The sequence below is a fragment of the Anastrepha obliqua genome, chromosome 5, assembly GCF_027943255.1.
Source record: "Anastrepha obliqua isolate idAnaObli1 chromosome 5, idAnaObli1_1.0, whole genome shotgun sequence".
In the NCBI taxonomy this organism is placed as follows: Eukaryota; Metazoa; Arthropoda; class Insecta; order Diptera; family Tephritidae; genus Anastrepha; species Anastrepha obliqua.
The window spans coordinates 58,033,935-58,059,515 of record NC_072896.1 but is presented as its reverse complement, the minus strand read 5'-3'; the positions used below and the strand labels follow the sequence as shown (position 1 = coordinate 58,059,515).

General features: G+C 39.3%; 3 protein-coding genes across 3 annotated transcripts; 1 reads left to right on the top strand and 2 right to left on the bottom strand.

Annotated features, from left to right (window-relative positions):
- Positions 1-992: 992 nt before the first annotated feature.
- LOC129249500 (equilibrative nucleoside transporter 2) lies at positions 993-6,648 on the top strand. Its single transcript, XM_054889352.1, has 6 exons — positions 993-1,498; positions 4,791-5,085; positions 5,141-5,614; positions 5,676-5,761; positions 5,829-6,028; positions 6,090-6,648. Exons 1-6 carry the CDS (start codon positions 1,181-1,183, stop codon positions 6,199-6,201), a joined length of 1,485 nt encoding a protein of 494 aa, XP_054745327.1. The 5' UTR covers positions 993-1,180; the 3' UTR covers positions 6,202-6,648.
- A 2,010-nt stretch (positions 6,649-8,658) lies between these two features.
- Positions 8,659-10,622, bottom strand: LOC129249499 (NADH dehydrogenase [ubiquinone] 1 beta subcomplex subunit 2, mitochondrial-like). Its single transcript, XM_054889351.1, has 3 exons — positions 10,460-10,622; positions 10,283-10,406; positions 8,659-8,845 (listed from the first exon to the last, which is right to left on the bottom strand). Exons 1-3 carry the CDS (start codon positions 10,561-10,563, stop codon positions 8,771-8,773), a joined length of 303 nt encoding a protein of 100 aa, XP_054745326.1. The 5' UTR covers positions 10,564-10,622; the 3' UTR covers positions 8,659-8,770.
- A 7,497-nt stretch (positions 10,623-18,119) lies between these two features.
- On the bottom strand, positions 18,120-21,258 carry LOC129249498 (vacuolar protein sorting-associated protein 11 homolog). Its single transcript, XM_054889350.1, has one exon. It carries the CDS (start codon positions 21,067-21,069, stop codon positions 18,751-18,753), a length of 2,319 nt encoding a protein of 772 aa, XP_054745325.1. The 5' UTR covers positions 21,070-21,258; the 3' UTR covers positions 18,120-18,750.
- Between the last annotated feature and the right edge of the window lie 4,323 nt (positions 21,259-25,581).

Below are 25,581 nucleotides of genomic sequence, written 5' to 3'. Positions count from 1 at the left end.
AAGCAAAGAAGAAATTATATGCGGATGTATTATATATTGTAATAATACTGATTCGTCTTAATTCTTGTTTTGCTATCAAATTAAATTTCTGTTCGACTACTTGCAAGAAATTATATACACACATCCACTTTCTTGCCACTGCGTCATTTCCATAAAAACGCAGAAAAACTGCATTTGAAGATTTTTTATTCATGTTGTTCTTCACAATTTAACACGCGGCGCTTCGTTTTTTGAGTTTAAGTGACCACATCACAATATTACCAAGCCATTCACTGAATTTTTATAAGCAATAATTTCCTTTGTGTTAGTTTTTTTTTATATATTATTATGATACCAGACGTGACTCTACTCAAAATCACGAAAATAAAGTAACGGGTTTCGGAAGGCGCCACCTTCTGTATTCATCTCACGCTCTTTTTTTCGTTATTCCTAATGATGTTGGCGCAGAAGCTTGGACGATGACAACATCCGATGAAGCGACGCTTGGAGTGTTCGAGAGAAAGATTCTGCGTAAGATTTTTGGACCTTTGCACGTTGGCAACGGCGAATATCGCAGACGATGGAACGATGAGCTGTATGAGCTTTACGACGACATAGACATAGCGCAGCGAATAAAGATCCAGCGGCTACGTTGGCTGGGTCATGTCGTCCGAATGGATACAAACGCTCCGGCTTTGAAAGTATTCGATGCGGTACCAGCTGGTGGTAGCAGAGGAAGAGGGCGGCCTCCACTGCGTTGGAAAGATCAGGTGGAGAAGGACTTGGCTTCACTTGGTGTGTCCAACTGGCGCCGGTTAGCACGAGAAAGAAACGACTGGCGCGCTTTGTTAAACTCGGCCAAAATCGCGTAAGCGGTTATAGCGCCAATTAAGAAGAAGAGAAGAATGATGTTGTTAGCTGTAGACGAAAAGCTTAAACAATTGCAAGAAAAAAATTTCTCGTATGAACGCGGTGTAAGAGCAATGTTCATTTTTTATACATTCGTTACTTGAGATTTCTTCTGTTATTCTCTTTGTTTATAATCAAAGTGGCGCAGTAAATATTTCATAGATGACAAATATTTAGCAGAAGTGATGGTATTGTAAACCAAACGCAATTGCTTTCGCTTGTAAAAGAGACTGAGCTAAGTTATAAATGAATTAGTGAAAAAGTGAACGATATTTTCAACTACGGGGATACTATGGCATTCAGGCGAAGGGACAAAAGAACGGATCGACAGGTGCTTGTGGAAAACGAGGACGTTCCACATCGCGATAATGCTATTGACAACGGCTTTGGTGATGATAGATTCGGAACAAACGCTGACAATAGCGATGAAGATGATATGAAATGTATGCCAACAATAGATAACGAACTAAACATTTCGGAAATACGCAATCACAGACAAGTAGTCGACTCGGATGCACCACCAGATCGCTTCAATTTCACATATGTCGTGTTCTATTTACTGGGGACAGCTACAATGACACCATGGAATTTTTTCGTGACAGCAGAGGACGTAAGTTTAGAATAATCTCTTAGCAGTTAGAAAAATTTCCATACATCAACTGATAAAAAAAGAACAAAGAATGCAGTAACGTAATGTTATGCAGTATCCACTTACAATGAAACACGATTCAAAATGTCTAGATAAAGAAATGTTCTTTGCTTGTTAAATTGATAAATTCGTAGTGGTAGTCTGTCCTCTAGGATCAGTGTTTAATATTTTATATTTCATTACTATTATAATATTGCCGCCATAAAAAAAGGGTCAAATTAACTTACGTTTTCGTTGTTTCAGGTAAAATAAGGCCTTTATTTTAATGAAAACAAATGAAACCCTTGATATTTATCTAAAATTTATAATTTAATTTACTTAAACAAACTGAAACTCAATGCCACTTCGTAAAATTTGATAAAAAAAATTTAAAATCGTTTAAGACGTTACAGTGTCTGATAACCCAACGAGCAATTAATGGTACTTCAGAAATTTTTATAAAATTTATGCCAGCAGCGTTATTTTTGATTTCGTGTAGAATTCTCTTCCGTGTAGGTATCACTATTTTTACGCAAGTTTTTTCGCGTGAGAGACTTTCGGCTACACTGTCCCCAATATTTTCGTGTGGGTGTTCCAAAAATATTTCTTAAATTCGCTCTTTAAACTTTAGGAAATCCGTCATATCCCTCTCATCTATTTCTCATAATCCTTAAATCTGAAATTCGTAGGTCTAGCTAAAACCTTTCTTTTGTTTATAAAATCATCAATTTTGTTAATAACATCAAGTCGTCCTTGCTGGAACGAATCAGATTTATTGCTCAACGTCCTCTTCCTTCTATGGAGATTGTCTGAGAACTGACTTTTCTTCTAATGTTCCTATAGCTCGATATATTCGTTAATTTAATGTTATTAGTCATGCCGTCTTCCTTGACTTATGTTTCAAGAGCATTTTTTTTTAATCTTTTGATTCCCGCTTTATAGCTTTTGTTTTTAATTATTTCAGCCCTCCTATTCCGACGTATTGACCGAATAAAAATCGGCCATAAATGAAAGCTAACCTATAAAATCTAGCTGCGATAGCATTCTTAACCTACTTTTCGTCACTTTCATCTTCGTAATGGAAAACTCACTTTATTGTACTTTACAATCATAGCGCCTCGTTGCATTGCACTTCTGCACAGTCGAGTAAGATTGGCAGACTTCCTAAATTGAGCACTGCGAAGCAATTCTTTAAGACCACTGCGATGATTCGACTCATCAACTTCTGTGATGACCAATTTGCGTTTCATGAAAAACCTTTCGCCATTCTGAAGCGGCATAAAATTCTTGATCCCTCCCTTTGTGAAACAATACCCACACACCTACCAAAAATAGTGAGCCAATTACATACATATATATACATAGAAATACTTACCATCGTTTGGCGCTACAGCTCCTTGTTAGCGATGAACGACTTTTCGCCATTCTTGATGTTCTTGCTGTCTCTTCAGCTTTCCACCGTAATCTGTGTCTGCCTTGGTCTCTTAAGCCTGCATCCTTCGTCTTGAGTAATCTATTCTGCACTTTAACCACCTGCATGCACGACCTACCATCTGACCCTTTGGGATTTAAGAAATCTCAGTACGTCCTCCCTTATATTAACTCATTAATCTCGTCATTGCTTCTTATTCTCTACTCGTCTTTTTCTTTTACGGGTCCATGCACTTCCTTCTCTTTATTTTATTTATTTATTTATTAACTGTTTATTATTAACAATTTTCAATATCTGTATACTTATATATACTATTTTTAGAGTATTTTTTTCACATATCCCATATACTAATTTTACAAAAGATTTTAAAAATTATTTATGCTGTTACATTTTCTTATATCTACCGGCAATTGATTATACATTTTTATTCCTTAATGAAACAGATATTGACGTTAAAGATCTTATTATGTTTTCCGAATTCCGTTCTGCATTTGCTTAAGTCCCTGCAAGTGTTTTCTTCAATCTGTGATAATGAGAACAGCGGTTTTATCAATATGCTCTGGAATTAGAAGTCTTCTGTACGTAACCGTCCTTGAATCGTGTTTTTGGATACATTAACACCACTTTTTCTTAAAACTGCTTCAGCTTCACGCAACGATAAATTCGGCTTTGTCACAAACAAATCAATGATCTGATCTTCACCCGACATGCGTATATGTAGAGATGGCAAGCCCAGCGGTAGCCGAAATGTAACTAATCCGACGGGATGATGATAATATCTACTAAAGCAATAATATAAAAATGTTACAATAGCGTTTCGTTGATTGTGCCGAATGGGTTGGTGCGTGACTACCATTCGGAATTCACAGAGAGAACGTTGGTTCGAATCTCGGTGAAACACCAAAATTAAGAAAAACACTTCTAATAGCGGTCGCCCCTCGGCAGGCAATGGCAAACCTCCGAGTGTATTTCTGCCATGAAAAACCTCCTCATAAAAATATCTGCCGTTCGGAGTCGGCTTGAAACTGTAGGTCCCTCCATTTGTGGAACAATATCAAGACGCACACCACAAATAGGAGGAAGAGCTCGACCAAACACCCAAAAAGGGTGTACGCGCCAATTATATATATATATATATATATATATATATATATACATAGATCAGCCTGTACAAGTAGCTTCAAAATACGCGAGGTTATCCTTCAGGTTGATTTAGCCAAGATCGTTAAAATGTGTGGGCTGTCGTAGCAATGACAACTACTAATATAAATTTTCCAATAATAGGTTTTATTGATGAATGGATTGCGCTATCGAGAGATGATTAACGATTTTTTATGGCCGGAATTGGATGGTATTGATCTGGACAACGTTTATTTTCAACAAGACGGCGCTACGTGCCACACAAGCAACGAAACCATTGATCTTTTACGGGAAAAGTTTCCGCACCGTGTTATTTCTCGAAGAGGTGATCACAAGTGGACAACGAGATCTTGTGATTTAACACCTTGTGACTTTTTTCTTTAGGGCTACGTGAAAGAAGGTCTTCGCCAACAGCCGAAGGTCGATTCAAGACCTCAAAGATGGAATTCCTGAGACTATCGAGGTCATAGGGCAGCCACTTTGCAATTCGGTCATGATAAGGATATTTTCCTGTAAGCGTGGTCGTGGTAGTCATTTGCCTGATGTTATTTTCCACTATTAACGGCATACCGTCCTCTTTATAATTAAATAAACATCCGATCATTTATATTAAAAAATAGCATTTTTCTTTAAATATCAAAATAAAACCTCTTATTGGAAAACTCTTTACAATGAATATTGTTTTTTTTTTTTAATTTATAGTATTGGATGTACAAATTCAGAAACACCAGTATCAACGGTACTACCACTGTCTTGACGCCAATGCAAAAAAGCTTTTCCAGTGACCTTACACTCGCTGCATCTATTTCGGGCACAACATTTCTCATTCTCAACGCTGTTTATGGGCACCTTGTCACTCTTAAAATAAAAATGCTCACAACTCTAATAATTATTTTAGGAATTTTTATAGTAACGACAAGTTTAGTGGAAGTAAATACAGACGATTGGCAAGAACAATTTTTTCTTATCACCCTGTTTACTGTAGTCATTATAAATGGTAAGTACGGTAGCTTCAATTGATTGTATATGTAATTAATTTTATGTTTCCCCAGTGTCATCGGCCATAATGTCAGGCGGAATATTCGGAGTAGCTGGACTCTTCCCATCGCATTACACAACTGCTCTAGTAAGTGGCCAAGCTTTAGGCGGTATTGTATCCGCGCTTGCTTTTATTTTAGTATTAGCATTCGGTGCTCCACCCAACGTTACGGCTTTGATATATTTTGTCATTGGCAGTTCATTGGTTTTACTGTCCATAATATGTTATGTGATAATGTCGCGCCAGCCATTTTTCATATATTACTGTGAGGGTCGGGACAAGTACAAAATTTTGGCCGATACTCCTTCTCATAGTCGCAGTGTTAATATAGGTGTACAATTAGAGCCTAATATTAGGGAAGTATTTGGAAAAATTTACGTTGAAGCAGTCAACATATGTATTCTTTTCGCGACGACATTATCGGTATATCCAGCGGTCACAGTTCTAATGCAATCGGAAAGTTATGGCAAAGGATACGCTTGGAACGGTGAGTTTTTGCTCCTTGCCATAATAACATTACTAATTATTATTAACATTGCCACTTGCAGATATTTACTACATGCCAGTGGTTAATTATCTCTTTTTCAATTCCGGGGACTACTTCGGTCGCATACTGGCCGGATTGTGGGAAATTGTAAGTGGATAAATGAGATAAAGTAAATTAAATTGTTAATAACTCTTTTTATTTTGAACCACTTCAGCCGCGCGATAACCCACATACGGTGCTCTTATTAACTGTGATACGTCTGCTCTACGTGCCCCTTTTTCTCTGTGCAAATACTAGTATACATTATTTTTTACCTACTCTTGTGCACACAGATGCCGCCTTCATTATAATGATTATTACATTTGGTATAACTAACGGTTATCTGGCAAATATCAATTTAATAATGGCACCCAGGTAAAAGGGAGTTGATTGAAATATATAAACAATAGACTGATCGAAATGTCAATATTTTCAGATCTGTCATGCAGCACGAAAAGGAAATGGCTTCATCGATCATGGTCGCAAGCTTGAGTTTGGGGTTGGCGATAGGATCGTTACTAAGTATGGCTTTCGTACAAATGCTTTAAATGAATAACCTGCCAAAAGTGAAACTTAAATCTTAGTGCCTTTATTAATATAAATATGACTAATGATGAATGCTATATATTTAAATAGTAATTAGATTAGATCGGCGAAACATGCCGAATTGAAGCGTTTGCTGTATATAAAATCTGTTGTTATCTCGCAAATCTTTTTTATTAACCGGTTTAAAATTCTTTCATATCCGAAACTGTGTTTAGAAAACGTCCGTAAATACACATTTATCGCCGGCGTCATGCAAATATATTTTGTTTATGAATTTTGAATGAAATGTAAATTATGGAAATTATTTTTAATTAAGTGAAAATTAAGAAACTATTTTAAAATATGATGTAAGAGTTTAAAATAACAGGTTAAGTTTTATTCAAATTTATAATACCTTATTAGATAAATTTTAATAAATCGATTAATAACAAGACTAATAAACAAAGCAACTTACGGGCATTTATTTAATGCCAAATCAAATCGGTTATGATAATATTTATAATAGGAAGGTTTCTTTGGCCGTCAGCGAGGGTCTTATATAACTTGATAGTTATATTGAGAGAATCACTTGTTTATCTCACTTGCTCGAAAACTCCTAGATTTTTCTTGTTTATGCCCATTTACACACGGAAACATTTGGAAGAGAAACATTTTGTTCCCTGGAGAAGGATGGCCTCGGAAGAGAGAAGGGAATTTGTTTCCTGTACTGGCGACACGCTTTGCTCTTTTTATTCGTATTTCCAATCTTAAACAATTTTTGACAGTTGCTTCATTTGTTTTCTTCTTTTGTGTGAGAAGGCTCTGAGTTATGTATTGGTTTTCAATCAAACGGAAGATAACAACGAAGACAAACTTCCGAACGCTGCTTGGGAAATTCACGATTATTTTTGCTAGTAAAGTAGATAGGTACAATTTAAAATAGTTATGGGGCATGTTTATGTTGAATTTTAATTTTTCCCCGCATTTCTAGATTCTCAAGTTAATTTTAAGTTAATTATTCATATATGAAGTATTTTTAAATTAACTTTGTTTTATTCAAGTACAACAATTTATAAATATATTTATGTCCTTGTCCTTCTGGGTACAGAAAAAAATGCTGACTCTTCACAATTAAAGATATTGGTTGGCCCTTCTAATATCGAGATGGTTTTATCTTTCATATATGTATGTACTGACTCTCTCGAACTAAGCCGTATTTAAGATTCCGTGCCCAAATTTCGAGTAACTGTTAGGCATTGCGATTTTTTCTGATTCAAAGAAGGACTTCTTTGTAAAAAGCCATGAAATCGCTTTCGTGCTGGAATACATTTGTAAAATAGTTGGGTCGGATTAGCTCTTTAACTAAATTTTCGACGCAACTTGTAAGTTGGCTTCTGGCTATTGAAAAGCTCATGTACGCCAATGATGAATCCATTCAACAATATTATTTTCTTCTATCGAAAGTAATGGAATAGATCCTGAGGATGGCTTTTTCGTATACTTCTTCGTGATATTGTCCAATAATGTCGGACTAGGAATTTCGGCATGTTAAAAGTAAATTACGTCGTGTTTTGCTACGTGTTTTTTATATATATATATGTATGTAGATTTTTGTCTATGATCCATTTGGCATCACTTTTCAAAAAATATCAAATTACTAAATTAATAATAAAAAATGGGCAAAAATTAGAAAGGGAATGGAGTAAGCTGAAATCGAAAATCAAATTTGTTTTTTCACAGCTTTTATATTTTCCATGAAGCATGTGTAAACAGAGCGATACAACGAAATGATCTTTGCCATCAAATATCATTGTTTGATTTGGTCATTGGATTGTTAAATAAAAGTCTCAATCTAATGGCAACATAACTTGTTTGCTTTATTTAATTTCACTTTACGTTTACACGTTTAACTTAAGACTGAATACGCTATGCGTGGGCACCTCTGCTATGTAGTACATGTGTTTAATAGCTATCGTAATTTTTAAATTTGGAAACTCGTATCTTCTGGCAACTTCTGCCGCGCCTTGTTCTGATCGTGTGCGGGCGGATATAAAAATAGTACAAGGTTTAAATCTGTATTTAATTAAGTTGCAGTATAACTGAGTACATTTAACACTTTATCGACCGGTAGCCTATTTATAGGCTTTTCGATTGCCAGCGCTTATTGACCGGTAGCCTATTAATCGGCTTTTGGTTATCGACGGTTTTTGTCAGTGGGTTGCTCTTTTTATAACTACGCAGCGCCAACGTCGTTAATTATTTGCAGCTTTGTACTTTGCAATAAATTGTAAAATCAAATACAAAATAAAGTATAAATATCAATAAAATTCCATTACTTTAAAACAAAAGGAATAAGCACAACACAATGCATAGTGAAAATTCAGCCGGTACTTACTGAGTGGCAGCCTCAAACACAACCGGTCGATAAAGTGTTAATTTAGAGATATCTATTTTAAAACGTAAATAATTTTTCTAGAAAGTACTGGTTTTTACACAAACATTGTGAGTGGTTTATTGGTAAGATTTACAGTATACGATTAAAACCATTCAGGAAATTGCCTCGTGCGTTTGTTATGGTTGTTTTGTTCAAAATTAATCTTCTTTTGTAGGCGGTATGCCCAATTCAGCATTAGTCCAAGAAGAACTAGAAGGGTATGGGAATTCACCCTGCAAGAAAAAATAAGAATAAAACATTTTTAGTATATCCGTATTTTAAAATAAAAATAAAAAAGACATATTCTAAACCATATTATATAAGTTGAAAGGCATCTCTATAAGATGCTACTGCTACCGACTGGCAGCAATAGCGAACAAGAGGCCAAAACAAAAACATGAATTAGCCTTGAAGGCGACACCAGATAGCGAGACAGTGCACGGTTTCTGGGTCTATCGCTAGATGAGTTAGACGCAGACGACAGGTGATTAATAAGCTGCTTCTTCAACAGAACTCACCAGAAAATACGAACTGACAGATCTAGAAATTACGATAGTTATAAGCACATGTATGTATATAAGTCGAGGTGTATGCAAATGAGGCATTCAGTTGGAAATTAAACTTGTGAGCCAATACACGAAAGGTAATAGAGTGATTCAGTCTTAAGGTGAACGGGTACCTTTAGAAGTAGAGTGTTGGAAATGAAGTAAAGAAAGTGTGCTGCCATTAATTTGTGTTTTATTCGACAATTCAGTGATCGAACTCGGAGAGTTTTTGTAAGAGATTTATGTGAATTTTAAAGTAAGAATATTCGTAACAATATTATGAATTATAAAACCATGGTTAATTGCTTGCTGGGTTAAGAATTGCGTTATATGAGGTTTTTTTTAACTGCATGATTACTATCGATAATTATGGTTTGGGAGCATTTCTGTTCAGTAAGATGTTATCTATGGTAAGGTCTAGCAAGTCATCATTAATGGTTAACCCCAGAACACCACTCCCAAATTGTGGAAATTTACTGTGAAACAAAAAATGTATCTGTTCGCGAAGTTCGTAGATCACTTCGTGCATTTTACGCACGCTTTACACGTTGGCGGGATCATCGGTTCTTATTTCTTTCCAAATGAAGGAGCTGCTGTAACAGTAATGATACGCGCAATGGCGCCAAAGTGACTGCATTTTTCCACACACTTAGACATTATAAACAACTTTACCGTGGTACAAATGGAAAGCCAAGCGCTATTATTAACTGAATAGTTGTTGTTGTTGCTGCTGTAGCAGCATAAACATTCCCCATACTTACATACGGGGAATGCTGCTGAAGTGACAGTCCTTGGCCAGATATAAATCCGGGTCGTTTCGGTAACGTAGAACCGACTGTCGTGGAAACGTAACTGAATAGTGTTGGTGCTGGTTTAATCAAAATAAAGACTACACCAACGATTCCTGTGCGTTTCATTAGAAAAGTCCTAATGTTTCTAAGAGAAAACCCTAGCCTAACCTTTTTGACCAATTTACCATTTACACTGCAAAGGATATATCCTTTGTTTCGCGCATTTCGACGTTATAAGCGAAACTTGTATTGCCATAAGGAGAAGCCAAGCAAACAAAGTAATAAGCAGAGTCCATAGAAAATCATTAGTAAGGTTTTTGCAGCTTCAACCTACCGTAATGTGTTCATACTCATGCCACAAATGCCATAATATCCACCACCACATTGCCGCTCCAACGATTTCAGCACCTACAGTAGTTATTTTCGAATGACTGCTTGGAACTGTTCGATACGAAACTCTGAAAAACTTTTACGTAATGTAACAGCATATTGGAAAGCACAAAACACTCACACATGGCTATTTCTTATGCTTTGTTTATTGATTGCTTTCAGAACTCCAGGTCCATTTCGAGAGCATAAAATAACGTTGCGGGCAGAAAGTATTGCACGAAGCATTTTTATTTCAAAATAACTCTTATGGAAAAATTCTGCTAAATAGCGAACACAAAAAAAAATCGATACATCATCAAACATCGATATAATTAATATATGTATCAGCGATATTTAATCGATACATCGAAAAACTGTCGAGAAATGGATGGCTATTTTGAATAGTTGGGTTTTGTGAAACAATTTTCTTTTTCTTTCAATACAATATCATTCAAAAAAATAAGCTTCACAGTTTCATGAAAGCTTCATAATTTTTATATTACAAACATCTTGAATTTAACGAAATTGAACTGAATCACCCAAAAAAGATTCAGCTTCTTTAATAAAACCAAAAGATATAATAAGACCAAAGGCAATGTTACCATAATATACCAAATAAAAAAGCATTCGGTTGTGAAAATATCATAGAAGACATTACCGAGGACAAAAAGATTTTCTAACATAACACTGCTATCCCACAGATCCCACTCATTTACAAAGAGGGTCGAATCTTCACATCCGTGCAACCATCAACAACCATACGAAAGAAAATTATATCACACATCAATCGTATAAGCTGAATCGCAGTCAAATCAGCCAAAGCAATCGTATCGTAACTTTTTTTCAATTCACAATCGTTTTCAAGTTCGACAATGTTTTGGATCGTATTTTTAGGTCACAAAAACGTGGAACTGTCAAACTACTTTTCTAATTTTCTCTATCACTTATTTCATTAATGTCACTTGTTGCATAAATCACATAAAAATGTTTCGTCAGTTATAAATACTTAAATACTAAAGAGTACAAAAGTAAATAAAATAAAATCCAAAACAACTTATAAAATCTAAAATTCTCCACTGATACTTTACACTAAAATTCAAAATTGCAGGGCTCTAATTGCAGTTTTTGTTGGCCATATACTCCACCATTACATCTTTTTGAGTGGGCTTGAGTTTATTTAAATTCGTCATAAAATAAATTTATTACAAAAATCATATGCAGTGCTCGAATGACAGTTTGATCAAACTCGTTTGATCAAAGAACGTGATATAAAATCTACGATACTACGATACGGTAGGAAGTGATTTTTCATTTACATGGCGTTCTCATTAGTTTGATCGTAACAGCTGACAGGGGACTGCGTTTATGTCGGTCACTGTTTTCAGCATCACACGTTGTGGATAGAGAGGCTTTTCAACAATAACACTTGGATTTTCTGAGCCCCAGATCCGACAATTTTGCTTGTTGACCGAGGTGGAAATGGGCCTCATCACTCAAGATGATTTTTCGATGGAATTCCGGATCATTTTCATGCATTTCAACGACCCAATCAGCAAAGACTCAACGTTGTTGATGATCGACCGGCTTGAGTTCTTATGTTAACTGGACTTTATAAGCCTTAATACCCAAATCCTTATGCAAAATACGGTATAATGACGTTTGTGGAATGCCTAATTCCAAAGAACGACGAGGAATAGACAAACATGGGTTGTCTTCAACACTTTCGGCTACAACAGCAGAATTTTCTCTGTTCGCGAGGGACGTGCACGGGTTTTATTATTCACACCACTAACTTGTCCTAACAGCTTGAATTTTTTCACCAATATCTGTATTGCAGTCTGACAAGGTGCTTCACGATGACCCAAAATTGTTCGAGTTCTACGAACCATCTCTGCCAAATTTTCGCCATTTTTAAAGAGAATTTTAAAAATTTCAATGCGTTGTTTAAGCATGGATCGTTCCAGTTTTATTAATGGCGTAGTTTCTACTTGTCAAATATCAAAAAATGACAGGTTCAAAAGTGACATCTACGGAAATAGCGAGCCATTCAAAATACTACTTGTTATTGGAAAACCCTTTATGTGAACGTATTATTAGATTGCGTGAATCCAAAATATCAATTGTAATTAAACAAAAACTCACTTTAAATAACGCGCAATAAAATCACTCATTTTCGCACATTTGTATTGTATGGGCATTGCTTGCATTCATTCCAAGTCACATCAGCTCATCAGCTAATTCGTTCTGAGCCGAATAACAGTCTGTTGTCTAGCACACCTCTAAACATCTTTTCACCATGTTCAGAACCATTCAAAGCGATAGACGACGATAAAAGTCTTTTTTATATCCGTAAAATTTACTTTTGTCCTTCGATATCTTCTATTTTTAATGAGCTCATAAAAATTTTAGTACCTGTATAGTCAATATAAGATGTCCTATCGAACCAAATTCTTTGTTTTTCGAAACCGTGCAAATTTTGTTGTTCTCTGTTTTTCCTCTGAATCCTTTTTCTTTCTTGCGCAATATTTCGTTCAATGCAATCGCAAAAAAAAGTAACTGAAATTGCAGAACCTGATTATCTTTGATTAACGAATCCATACATATATATATATGAATATTCATATTTATAATAAAACATGTAAAGAAGTGCTGAATTCAGTCATTACCGGTCGTCTTCGTCTAGCTCATCTAACGGTAAGCCCAGGAAACTAGCTGTTTCGACAGATTGGGTTTGATGGGGCATGTGGAAAAGTGGTTAGTGTCGTGCGGGGTGCCTTCACATGCCGGACGTATGTTTAGTATGTCGGGGTCGATTCTGGATAGTAGGAGTTCCACCTGCTACAGTATCGAGAACGTAATTGTGCCAAGGTTATGCAAGACTCTCGGGGCAGTTGGAGCTCTTCGTCTGCGGTTGGTGGTGGTTGGACTCCGATAACGGCATTCGGAAGGTGGTAATGGTCTCCCGATGAATGTCGTTTATGGTCTGTCTGTACACTGTCCTATAGCACTGTCCGAGTAGCTCCCTGTCTGTTTTGTTTTGGATCTTGTCCGCGTATTTCAGAAAATGCATCCTGACGTGCCTATGAGGTCGCTCAGGCTCAAGCAGGTGTCTCCATGGGTGTGGCCTGCGGTAACACCCTAGCAGAAACTGCTTACAGAGCAGTTTGTTGTGCTCCTTAACAGGCAGCATTTGGGCCTCGTTATGCAGATGTTGTAGAGGTGGCATCAGAAGGCATCCTGTCGCGGTCTTTAAGGAGTGTTTTGGCAGGTCTGAAGCTTTGTCCACTGCGAATCACTGGTTCCAGGCGACCTGACAGGCGCAGCATAGTTTAGAACCGGTCGGCCTATTGCTTTTAAAGTCGACAGCAACATTTCCTTGTCTTTGCCCCAAGTGCTGCCGGCGAGCGACTTGAGAATCTTATTGCGATTCTGTACTTTAGTTGCAATAGCGGTTGTATGCGCTGAGAAGGAGAGCAAGCTGTCGAAGGTAACTCCCAATATTTTGGGGTTGTTAACCGTCGGAATTGGTGTGTCGTCGACTTTTTCCTTAAGTTGCATCTTGACCTCCTTTGGCCAGGTGGTGAAGAGGGTCGCCGTGGATTTAGTAGGGAAAGTTGTAAGTTCCTCACAGTGAAGAAGCGAGAAAGCCAGGCGAGGTTTACCTAGGCCATCAATGTCATAGCCCGACGCCATTATCGTGCAGTCGTTGGCGTAGGAGACCAGGGAGACTCCCTCTGGTGGCTGGGGGAGTTTCGAGATATAGAAATTGAAAAGCAAGGGTGAAAGGACACCACCCGGCGGAACTCTTTGCTTGAAATAACACCGACGATTGACCACTCAGGTAGTTCGCGGACCACCTCTTCAGCCCTGGCGGGAGTGACGAGTGTAAAATGGCATCTAGTAGCGTGGCGTAGCAGACTGTATCGAAAGCCTTTTTTAGATCCAACTCTACAAGGGCAGTCCTCTCGCAGGGGCGGTTTTGGTTAAGTCCGCGGTTCACCTGGGTGTTAATGACGGTGAGTGGTGCTATGCACTCTTCGGAAACCATGCTGGTGTGAGGCTGGGGTCAGGTGTTTCGTAAAGAGTGGGAGTAGAGTCTTCAAGAGTCTTCATTACTTGGGAAAGGAGAGTTATCGGACGATAGGACTCCCCTTGGTTGGCGGGTTTCCCAGGCTTCAGTAGTGGGACTACCCTCCCTGATTTCCACTCATCAGGAATAATGGGAGTGGCCATAGAAAAATTGAAGATGTTGGTGAGGTACTCTACTCGCGATGGAACCTGCTTTTTCACCATCAGCATGTTTAGTCCGTCAGGGCCAATGGCTTTTGATGGTTTCATGTGGTTTATGGCCCCCTGAACTTCATCGCTGGAGAAAGCAAGTGGCGCACTGTTGTATGTCAGTTTGTGCAGCCGTCTGGTAGCAATACATTTGGATCTGTCGGCCGGAGAATGCAGAATAAATTGCCGGCTAAAGAAGCTCGCACATCTCTTTGAATCCGACGAAATACGAGCGTTAAAGGTGATATCCACCTTGCCGCTGTGCTTCGTCGGGTTCGACAGGGACCTTATGGTGACCCAAAGCTTGCTCACACCAGAGCATAAGTCGCCAGGTTATGCTTTTTATCAGACCTGCGCTAGCAATTGTCATGTCAGGCGAGCTGCTGCAATTGCCCACTGCCCTAGTGAGCGCGTCGTTGTTTACAGTGCTGAATCGTCGAACCTATGCATCAGTGGTCTGGATGAGTAGACTCTCTGTAGTGGGAGTCAGGAGGACCTTATCGAGACTACAACGCACTGTGACCATCTGTTGTACCGGAGCTTTTCCGACTACTTCGGGCCCGGTACTAGATGCTCTGATTGGTCTACCACAACTTGATGCTTTCATCCAAGGAGAGGCCTTGAAGGCCATCTGCAGACTGAAACACAGTGGGAACTGGTACGGCCCTTGTCCGGCATTGAAACACAGAGAAGCCATGGACATCAATCCAACGATTCTCTCCATGCCCCTTGACTCCATGCCATCAAGAGTCGTACTTGAAAAGAGATACAGTGTAGTGCTACCAGAGGCTCAGTTGTGGGGAGACTCAGAAAATGAGCCTATTTTCGCATTTTTACGGATGGCTCCAGGACCGAGCATGGCTCCAGCTCTGGGGTCTATGTGGAATCCAGCGGGACAAAACTGCACTTTGCTCTTGGAATGCATGCATCTGTGTTTCAAGCGGAGGTGTATGCAGTTCAAGAAGCGATGAACTTTGTTGTGGAGAAACGATGGAGAGGTAGATCTATATGTGTCTGCAGCGATAGCCAAGCTGCGCTTATGGCCTTAGACAGCCCTCTACCACATCAGGGGTAGTGAAGTCCTGTAAATGCATGCTGAACTATGTCGGTAGACATAATAGCCTGATGCTAACATGGGTCCCGGGACACGTGGGTATCGCGGGTAACGAGATCTCTGACTCCTTAGCTAAGATGGGCTCTGAGGCCTACTTCTTTGACCCAGAGCCCGTTTTGCCACTCCCCTCTGCGGCCATCACAGCCACGGTTAGCAAATGGGTAACTACCACCCACAAGCGAGCTTGGCAGGCTGAGAGAGGCTGCAGATGGACAAAACTGATGTTACCTGTCATGTCCGATCGACTGTCGCAAACACCTCTGTCATTAGGCAGAGGGGAGTGTCGACGGCTGGTTGGACTGATGACGGGCCACTTTCTGTGGGCGAAGCACATGGAAAGGTTGGGCATCTCAGACAGTGTACTCTGCCCACCTTGTGAAGAGGAGGATGAGACGGCGGACCACTTCCTGTGTGTCTGCCCCGCCTTCACTCGAATCAGGTTTGAGGTCTTTGGCACTGATGTGTTAAGAAGCGACCATCTTGGCTCCTTGGCAACACAAGATCTACTCAGATTTCTTCGGAGATCGGGTAGATTTAAGAAAATTAAAAGGGAATCCAAGTGTAGTACAATGGACTCAATTAATGTCTGAGTGCTGCACTTGCTAGTTGTCCCGACAAAAAAAAAAAACACTTTTTCACATGCCCCATCAAACCCAGTCATCTAACACTCCTCTCTCCCCAACCCGTCGAAGCCGCTAGTTTCCTGGGCCTACCGTTAGATGAGCTAGACGAAGACGATCGGTGATTGCACTTCACTGACAAGGCAAAGTTACTGCTACAATAACAACAAGAAGTATTTTGAGCAAGCCTGCTGCAAGGGATTGCTCCTGTGACGAAAGATGGGGGGTGGGGTACGGTACACTAGACAGAGTTAGTTTACTGGGGTGGCAGCCCTTGGTCGGGTAAACCCTGAGTCATTCCGGTAACGTAGAACTGGCTGCCATGGTCCGCACCGGTCTTTATATGTAGTATGTTTATCAGCGCTCATTTTGCGAAGTCAAACAAGTGATTGGGTTTGAGAGGACATGTGATTAGGTCGTTAATATATTGCGATGTGCCTTTACATGCCGGATATATATTGAGTATGTCGGGGTGGATTTTGTATAAGTAGGAATTTAACCTGCTACAATATCCAGATCGTAATTGAACCATAGGAACGCGGGTGTTATGAGGCAGCAAAAGCTCTTTGTCTGCAATAGGGGCTCCTTGTCTGATTGGGCTCCGACAACGGAATTCAGGGTTTGGGAGTTTAGGAAGGTGGTAAGAGTTTCCCTATGTCTGTCTATACTTATATACTGTCCGGACCAGTAGCTGCAGTTGTGTTTTGTCCTCGACCTCGTCGGTATAGTTGAAGAGATATCTCCTGATTCGCCTGAGAAGTGGCTCAAGCTGCAGCAAATGCCTGCATGGTTGTTGTTGTTGTAGCAGCATAAACATTCCCCATACTTACATACGGGGAATGCTGCTGGAGTGACAATCCTTGGCCGGATATAAATCCGGGTTGTTTCGATAACGTAGAACCGACTGTCGTGGAAACGGCCTGCATGGTTGATTCGCGTCGCAATTTCCTATGAAGAGTTGCTTGCTGAGCATTTTGTTGTGCTCCTTAATAGGAAGCCTTGATGCCTCATTATGTGGGTGTTGCAGGGGATGTCGTGATAACAGTATTTTGACAGCTTCATCGACTGCGAATCACTAGTACCAGGTGACCAGACGGGCCCAGAGTAATTTAGCACCGACTGGCCAATTGCTTTGAATGTCGACAGCAAGATTCCTTTGTCTTTGCTCCAAGTGCTGCCGGTTAGCGATTTGAAGACCTTGAGGTTTTGGATTTTGGTAGCCATTGCGATTGCACCAACTTCAGGGTAATAACCAGCCGGGCAGGAGATGACAGGGGATAAAAATATTAAAAATTTCGATCTCGACATCAGCAGGTGCAATATATTGTCACAAACCGTGTGGACCACTCCCAATGTGTCTAAAGGCCTGAGCAGGTCTTAAGGTGGTCGGGAAAAATCCGAGTCATTCCGGTATGAAGACCCAGCTGCCATGGTTCAGTCATCAGCTGAGCTTGTGTAAAAAAGCAAACTTTGTTCAAACCAATTTGTGTTGAAGAACAGTTCTTCTTTATTCTTAATGCGAAAAACTTTAATAAAAAATTGCATAGCTACTATAAATCAATTAGTTTAACTTTTTTAATTTCAATACAAAATAAACTGTTTATTTGACTCTAAATAAAATTAAATTATTCTTCGTTTCGTACTCAAAAAGGGAAGTATCTTTGAAATTCTGCATAGTTCTCCACAAATAAATACAAGAATACATTTTGTGTAAGGCAGTGTTGAGTCGTACTCTCGTGTAAAGATCTACTTACGCCATTTCTAATTACACCATGCTATTGAATCACATATTTGGTTTTTTCATACACATTCATATGTACATATGTAGCTAAACGGTTGGTTTATTGACTTGCTCCAATTTCATAGGTATTAATATATTTAATTTATGTTAAAACTTAAAATTATTCACAAAATTATACCTCAATAGATAACAAATCGAAAACGGACGCGTTCAATTTAATAAAAATTGATTGTCATGTTCGTAGAAAAACTAAAATATTATGTTAATTAATGTATACATATATATGTATATATATATATATATATATAACATAAAAAAGGGACGTTTTATAGAATTAGAATACAGCGGCGTAATTTTCAGCTTGCTTTGCTAAATGTGCATTGCAATTTTAAGTCCAGATAATATTCCATATTTTTTGTGACGCCTGTTGCCTGATTTTACAGTTCACATCAGTTCAAGTAGTTATGCCACTACTAAACATAACTCCTTGGCTTATTAAATTATGTACATATAAACCAATTGTATTATCTATAAATCTTTGTGAGGGACTTAGATGTTATCTAAAGCAGGAACATTTGATATATGTACATATTCTGAAGGCTTTCACTTGTTTAATTCTGTAGAATATCGACTTATGAGTCAATAAACCAAATATCTTTATTATTCATACGTAGGTACGTTCACTGATTATCTTCTTGCGGTAGGCAGAAGGGACATGTATTGCCATATAAATTATGTTCAACACATCCTACGTGAAAAGCGTGCTGACACATGAAATAAATTGCAGGTAGGGTCAAACTGCATTTGCAAATAACACAGATATTCTCCCTAAATTCAACGGGACACGTTCTAAACTTTAAAAGATAAGCATTTAAAGACTTCAAACAGAAGACCAAAGGCTTTATTTTATACTTAGATTTATTATCATTTTCGGATTTATTGGTACAAAATAGTTTCTTTATGTGAACTACCTTGTAATTTTTTCGAATGGAAATTCCTTGAGCTACTTGCAGCATTGCTTGGTTTCTCTCACTCAACATCGTCCCAATTATTTTATCAACAAAATCAATTTTAATTTGGGAACTGCAGTTTATGACATCGAATGCCTGCATCATCATATTTGGACCAATAGTGTACGACTCTTTCTCGAATTTAAAAGGTATATCGAAATCACAGTACTTAACACAGTATTTTAAAGACAATTGCATCTTCTTGTATTTCTCATGCAAGTATATAATACCAGGCCAGAATGAATAGTTCACAAATGAAATCACAATTTGCTCGGAATAACCAGTACCATAGTTTTCTAATAATTTTATTATATCTGGGGCACTCCTTTTTCCTTTTTGCCATTCAAATAGATGCACTTCCAATAAAAGATTAAACACCAAGGTACTTTGATTAGACAAAGAAAGTAAATGTTCTAAAAATTTCGTACAGTTTTCGTTTGAAGCTATCAAAAGCGATATATAGCGCTCAGGAGTCTTAACCATCTTTAGCGCTTTAAAAATCTTCTGCCAATACGTCGAGTTTATTCGAGGACAATTCCCTATTAGCTGATCATCAAAAGTATTATTAAAAGAATGATCCGAAGACTGGTTTAAGATCGCATCAACATTATTTAAAAATGTTAACAAAGTCTTAGGAAGTTTATTATCACAACAGATTTCATTTGCCGCATTATTACATTTAAGACTTATGTTTATTCTTTTTTTGCAATTCTCGAACAGTTCTCTTTGCGTGGCCGACGCTGTGTCAGTGGTTACGAAATTACTAATATACTGCAATAATTGACTATTGTACTTTAAATCTACGAGTTTTTTTATAATAAAATAAGAATTCATTAATCCTATTGTTTGCTTATATTTGTTAACCGCTGAAGATACATCTCCTTTACGCAATAAATAATCACCATATTTTAACAAGACACTTCCTGTAAGGCTGCGTCTTCTATTATTAATTTCGTTCAAAGCAAGTTCATAAAGATTACTATTCATTAATATCTGCAATTTGCATTGAATGCTCTTCTCTATGGTAATATAAATGTTGTTATCGTTCAATATATAGCAGAACAATTCATTCGTTACTAGCATATTATTGTTTGACTTTTCAATATCTTTTTGGAAGACAATTGTTTTTTTGTAAATATCAATTATAATAATATAACTTAACGGTTTTTCCTCCGATTCCATTAATATTACAATGTTACTTTTTAAACAAGCAATAACTTTTTTCCTTCCGCTTATGGCGTAACATGGCCCCCTGCCATCTATTGTAAAGCAATAAACTGCATCATCTCGCCCGATCAAGAAATATGAATTTTCAGCATTATGTTGAAAAGTACAACAACTAATAGCAGTTGTTGACGATTCCATAATTGTTTCGGTGTTTATAATATTACTGTTGATAATATGATACAAACGAACATTATACTCCGAGCATACAAACATGTACAGAACATCCATTTTTTGCTGAAATTCAATCCCTATAATGCGACTTTTGCAAGAAGGAAAAGTTATGAAATTTGATGTCATATCTGAATTTATAACAGATAGGTGAAATAGTAGTTCACCCGTATCTAATCCAATTGAAATGCATAACAATCCACCTATTGACACGCACGCTTTAAGAGATGTTACACATCCATGTGTGGTTAATTGTGCTGAACCAACAAGGGCAGCTCCTGTACGTTTACTGATACCAGCCAAGTTTAAGACATGCACATTTACACTGGTAGCTGATTCCCCTTCAGCTACGAGAACGAGGAATTCGTTCTTGGTTGTAAGTGCACAGAATCGTAGTTTAGAGCAAGGACACCGAAAGTTGATTGCCCAGGAATTTCTAAAACATACGTGAATTATTCCCAGAGCCTCGCAGAAAATATATAAACTTCCATTGGTGCAGTGTGCAACTATTTCCGACTGTTTATCAACTTTGCAAAAATTTGAAAATAGCGCCAGTTCATAAAATTCACAACTCCTCCATTCAAGAACACTCATTTCTTCTATATTTTTCAAATCCAAAATTAGACGTAATTAATCCAAATGTAACAATAGAACGATTAAAGTTCCAAGAGTATAATGTTGATATTTTTTAAACTACCAAATAATATCGCGAAGCCGATACTTTGTAAGCTGACTGCTACACGTTCAAAAAATATTCCGATATTTGGATTGACCAACAAAATTACATTCACGCTCCACTCGCGATATGCTTTACACGTTCAATATTTATCGCGTCGACGTTACATACTTGTTGTGCTGTTTGGCTCAAGGCTTGAGAAATGGGTATGAGTAAGGGCCCCCGCACATGGGTCGTATCGTCAGCGGCACTATATTTTTTTTTTGTTATGTAGCGACGATGACGATACAATTGGTTGTCCGCACACACTGCAACTAGCTATCGTACAAGTACGAGTTGTCAAAACGTCGAGCGGGGAAGAGAAATTTATTTGATTGTCTTTTCCATCGTAGGAAAAATAAAAGAAAAAGGAGGTATTGTATGCATGCGTACATTAGGAATAATTCAATGAGAATTTCATTCATTGCCACAAGGGCGTTACAAGAGGACGAATGCAAATTTCAGACTTTTGCTTACATAAATGATTATAATGATTATAAATTTCAAACATTTTACAGAATGTCTAAAAATGCTTTTAACGAGCTTGTAAAATATTTGAAGCCGACTATTCAAAAACAAAATACTAACACTGAAAATCAAAAACACACCACTATAAGTGTACAGGTTCGCCATTTGAATACAATTGTGCGACAACGAAGCAGATGCCTCGCATACATTTTGTCGCATTCGCTACGAAAATGCAACACGCTTAAAAAAAGGTTGTAAAGGTAGTATTATTATTTATCAAAGACACAACCATAAATTATTTTACAGTGTTTGAGCTTAATTGTCTTCTTCTTCTTAATTGGCGCGATAGCCGCTTACGCGATTTTGGCCGAGTTTAACAAAGCGCGCAAATCGTTTCTTTTTCGTGCTATCCGGCGCCAATTAGACACACCAAGTGAAGCCAAGTCCTTTTCCACCTGATCTTTCCAACGCAGAGGAGGCCGCCCTCTTCCTCTGCTACCACCAGCTGGTACCGCATCGAATACTTTCAAAGCCGGAGCGTTTGTATCCATCCGGACTACATGACCCAGCCAACGTAGCCACTGGATCTTTACTCGCTGCGCTATGTCTATGTCGTCGTAAAGCTCATACAGCTCATCGCTCCATCGTCTGCGGTAATCGCCGTTGCCAACGTGCAAAGGTCCAAAAATCTTACGCAGAATCTTTCTCTCGAACACTCCAAGCGTCGCTTCATCGGATGTTGTCATCGTCCAAGCTTCTGCGCCATACGTTAGGACGGGCATGATGAGAGTCTTGTAGAGTGTTAGTTTTGTTCGTCAAGAGAGGACCTTACTGCTCAGTTGCCTACTTAGTCCAAAGTAGCACTTGTTGGCAAGAGAGATTCTACGTTGGATTTCAAGGCTGACATTATTATCGATGTTAATGCTCGTTCCTAAATAAACGAAGTCTTTTACAACCTCGAAATTATAGCTGTCAACAGCGACGTCCTGTTACGCGAGTGCATCGATTAACGGGGCATACGCCAACAATTGTACACTCTTATAAAATATTGTGCCTGAGCGATTGTGGGGGATACCAAATTCAGACATCGCGGCATACAGATGACTCTTTTTCGTACTGTCGAATGCAGCTTTGAAATCGACGAAAACATGGTGTATGTCTCGTTTCGCTCGCTAGAACCTTATAGGCGATATTTAGAAGACTAATCCCGGGGTAATTGGCACAGATTGCAGGTTCGCCCTTCTTATGGATTTGGCAGAATACACTTAAATGCCAATCGGCAGGCATACTTTCATCCGACCATATTTTGCATAGAAGTTGATGCATGCACCAGCTCCTCGCCGCCATGTTTGAATAGCTTAGCCGACAGTCCGTCGGCGCCCGCGACTTTGTTGTTCTTAAGCCGCGTTATCGCTATTCTCATCTCGTCATGGTGGGGTAGCCGAACGTCAACTCCGTCGTCGACGATTGGGGTATCGGGATCTTCACATTCTCTGTGGCATGCGCAACTATCACTATTTAACAGGTTCGAGAAGTGTTCCCTCCATAATTTAAGTATGCTGTGGATGTCAGTCACCAGATCGCCGTCTTTGTTCTTAAAGAAAACTCCCCGGTCTTAAAACCTTCTGTAAGCCGCCGCACTTTCTGGTAGAATTTTCGGGTAATGTTCCTGTTGGCCAGCATCTCAAGCTCCTCGCACTCACTCATTTCGGCCTCTCGTTTCTTCTTTCTGATAATACGTCTCTCTTCCTTGCTTAGCTCTCTGTAGCGATTGTAGCGTGGCTCTATAGGCAGCATCTTTTCTTTCGGCAGCAGCATGACATTCCTCGTCGTACCAACTGTTTTTTCGGGCTCGCCGGAATCCGATTTCTTCTTCGGCGGCGGTATGGAGGGAGCGAGAAATGTTGCTCCATTGCTCGTGCATGCCGGTTTGTTGGGCAGTGCTCTCTGAGAGCAAGAGTGAGAGTCGAGTGGCGAATCTTCTGGCTGTCTGTTGTGATTGCAGCTTTTCGATGTTGAACATTGTTTGCGTAGGTAGATGTATGTTTTTTGCTACACAGAGGCGTGTGCGCAGTTTGGCTGCAACAAGGTAATGTTCCGAGTCGATGTTGGGTCCTCGGATCGTACGTACATCTAATACACTAGAAGCGTGTCTTCCATCTATCACAATATGATCGATATGGTTTCGCGTTTTTCGATCAGGAGACAGCCAGATAGCTTGGTGTATATTTTTATGCTGGAATCTGATGCTGCAGACTACCATGTTTCGGGCCCCGGCGAAGTCGATCAGCCTCTGCCCGTTGCCGGATGTTTCGTCGTGCAGGCTGAATTTTCCGATTGTGGGACCAACAATTCCCTCCTTGCCCACACTGGCGTTGAAGTCGCCAAGCACGATTTTTATGTCGTGGCGGGGGCAGCGCTCATAGGAACGTTCCAAGCGCTCATAGAAGGAATCTTTGGTCGCATCGTCCTTCTCTTCCGTCGGGGCGTGGGCGCAAATTAGCGAGATGTTAAAAAACGGGCTTTGATGCGGATTATTGCGAGACGCTCGTCGACCGGAGTGAACGACAGTACTTGGTGACGAAGTCTCTCTCCCACAACAAATCCGACCCCGAATTTGTGCTCCTTTACATGGCAGCTGTAGTAGACGTCGGAAGGTCCTATGTTTTTCTTGCCTATCTCTGTCCATCGCATTTCTTGAATGGCAGTGATGTCAGCCTTTACTCTCACGAGGACATGAACCAGCCGGGCAGAGGCACCTTCCCCATTAACGGACCGGACATTCCAGGTGCATGCCCTCAAATCATTATCCTTATTTCGTTTGCAGGGTTCGTCATCAGTAAAGGTAGTTCTCATCCGAGGCTTTGTAAGTATTTTCATTGGGGGGGATTTTTAAGTGGTGGGTCCCAAACCCAGCGCACAACCAGCTTTACTGGAATGCTTCGCCTTCTCACGTTAGCTCACTCCCGAACGGGTGTTCGGAAGCTACCCAGAGGATACGTGGGCTAATCCCGGACGTTGTGAGCGGCTTTAACCATATGCAGAAGAATCGTCCTGGCCACTCCCAAATGAATGGCAGTCAGTAACTTTCCCCACATGGAACCATCCTCCTGATTATAACAAATAGTATCACAAATAACGCCGGCTGGGCGGGTGCAAGCCGGTAACAACTGAATGTTCGAATGGGGGTGCAATATGATTATATGTCGAAGAATAAAATTGGATTTAGATTTTTGTGTCCCTAAAAACGAGAGGGACGCATTTTGCCATGGTGCTAGTTTTAACGACTCAGTAATTTATTGCGTGCTATAAAAGATTTATAGGAAGACACAGTTGATGTCAGTGATAACGCGATGGCATTTGTTGGCGCGAGTAAGGTGGTTAAGAGAGCACATGATTATTGGAGGGAGCAAGATGTCCTATAACATCTGAACCTGAGAGATTCACTGAATTGCACATCATGATTCCAACAGCCCCATATCAGGGTGTAATTTATGAAATCCGCTGTAGAGTCAATGATATTTCATTTGGCGCAAGTTGTGGGTCAGCCGTTGGCTTTGTTATTGGTCGATATTGAAGCAAACTCTAGATCATTATATGCTTTATCGGATGACCTATAGTTTCTTCTTGATAGATTGCAAGTGTAGCCAAGAACGGAAGGAAGTAAGGTTTGGAAGCAGGGAAAAGCAATGGTGTAACAGTTTTGGTCTACATGCCAAGTAGACTATTTGAATAGTCTGCAGGAGAGTAAGGAGAAATTGCGCTTGGAGCGTGACATTTTGAAAATTGAAGTGTGAGAATCTTTCACCCGCGCAGTGAGCGTTTGGTCGAATATGTGAGCTTATCTGGAGCAAGGACTAGTTGGTGGGATCTGTGAGACCAGAAATGCAAATGAGCAGATTAGTTTGTCCAGTGAAGAAGTT

Bases quoted from the DNA above. Each gene is read 5' to 3' on its own strand.
- LOC129249498 (XM_054889350.1), bottom strand. From the start codon at position 21,069: ATGAGTGTTCTTGAATGGAGGAGTTGTGAATTTTATGAACTGGCGCTA.
- LOC129249500 (XM_054889352.1), top strand. From the start codon at position 1,181: ATGGCATTCAGGCGAAGGGACAAAAGAACGGATCGACAGGTGCTTGTG. The intron at 1,499-4,790 runs GTAAGTTTAGAA...TTTAATTTATAG, and splicing joins TTTTCGTGACAGCAGAGGAC to TATTGGATGTACAAATTCAG. The intron at 5,086-5,140 runs GTAAGTACGGTA...ATGTTTCCCCAG, and splicing joins TACTGTAGTCATTATAAATG to TGTCATCGGCCATAATGTCA.
- LOC129249499 (XM_054889351.1), bottom strand. From the start codon at position 10,563: ATGCTTCGTGCAATACTTTCTGCCCGCAACGTTATTTTATGCTCTCGA. The intron at 10,407-10,459 runs GTGAGTGTTTTG...AAAGTTTTTCAG, and splicing joins AGCATAAGAAATAGCCATGT to AGTTTCGTATCGAACAGTTC. The intron at 8,846-10,282 runs GTAGGTTGAAGC...TTTTTCTTGCAG, and splicing joins ATGAGTATGAACACATTACG to GGTGAATTCCCATACCCTTC.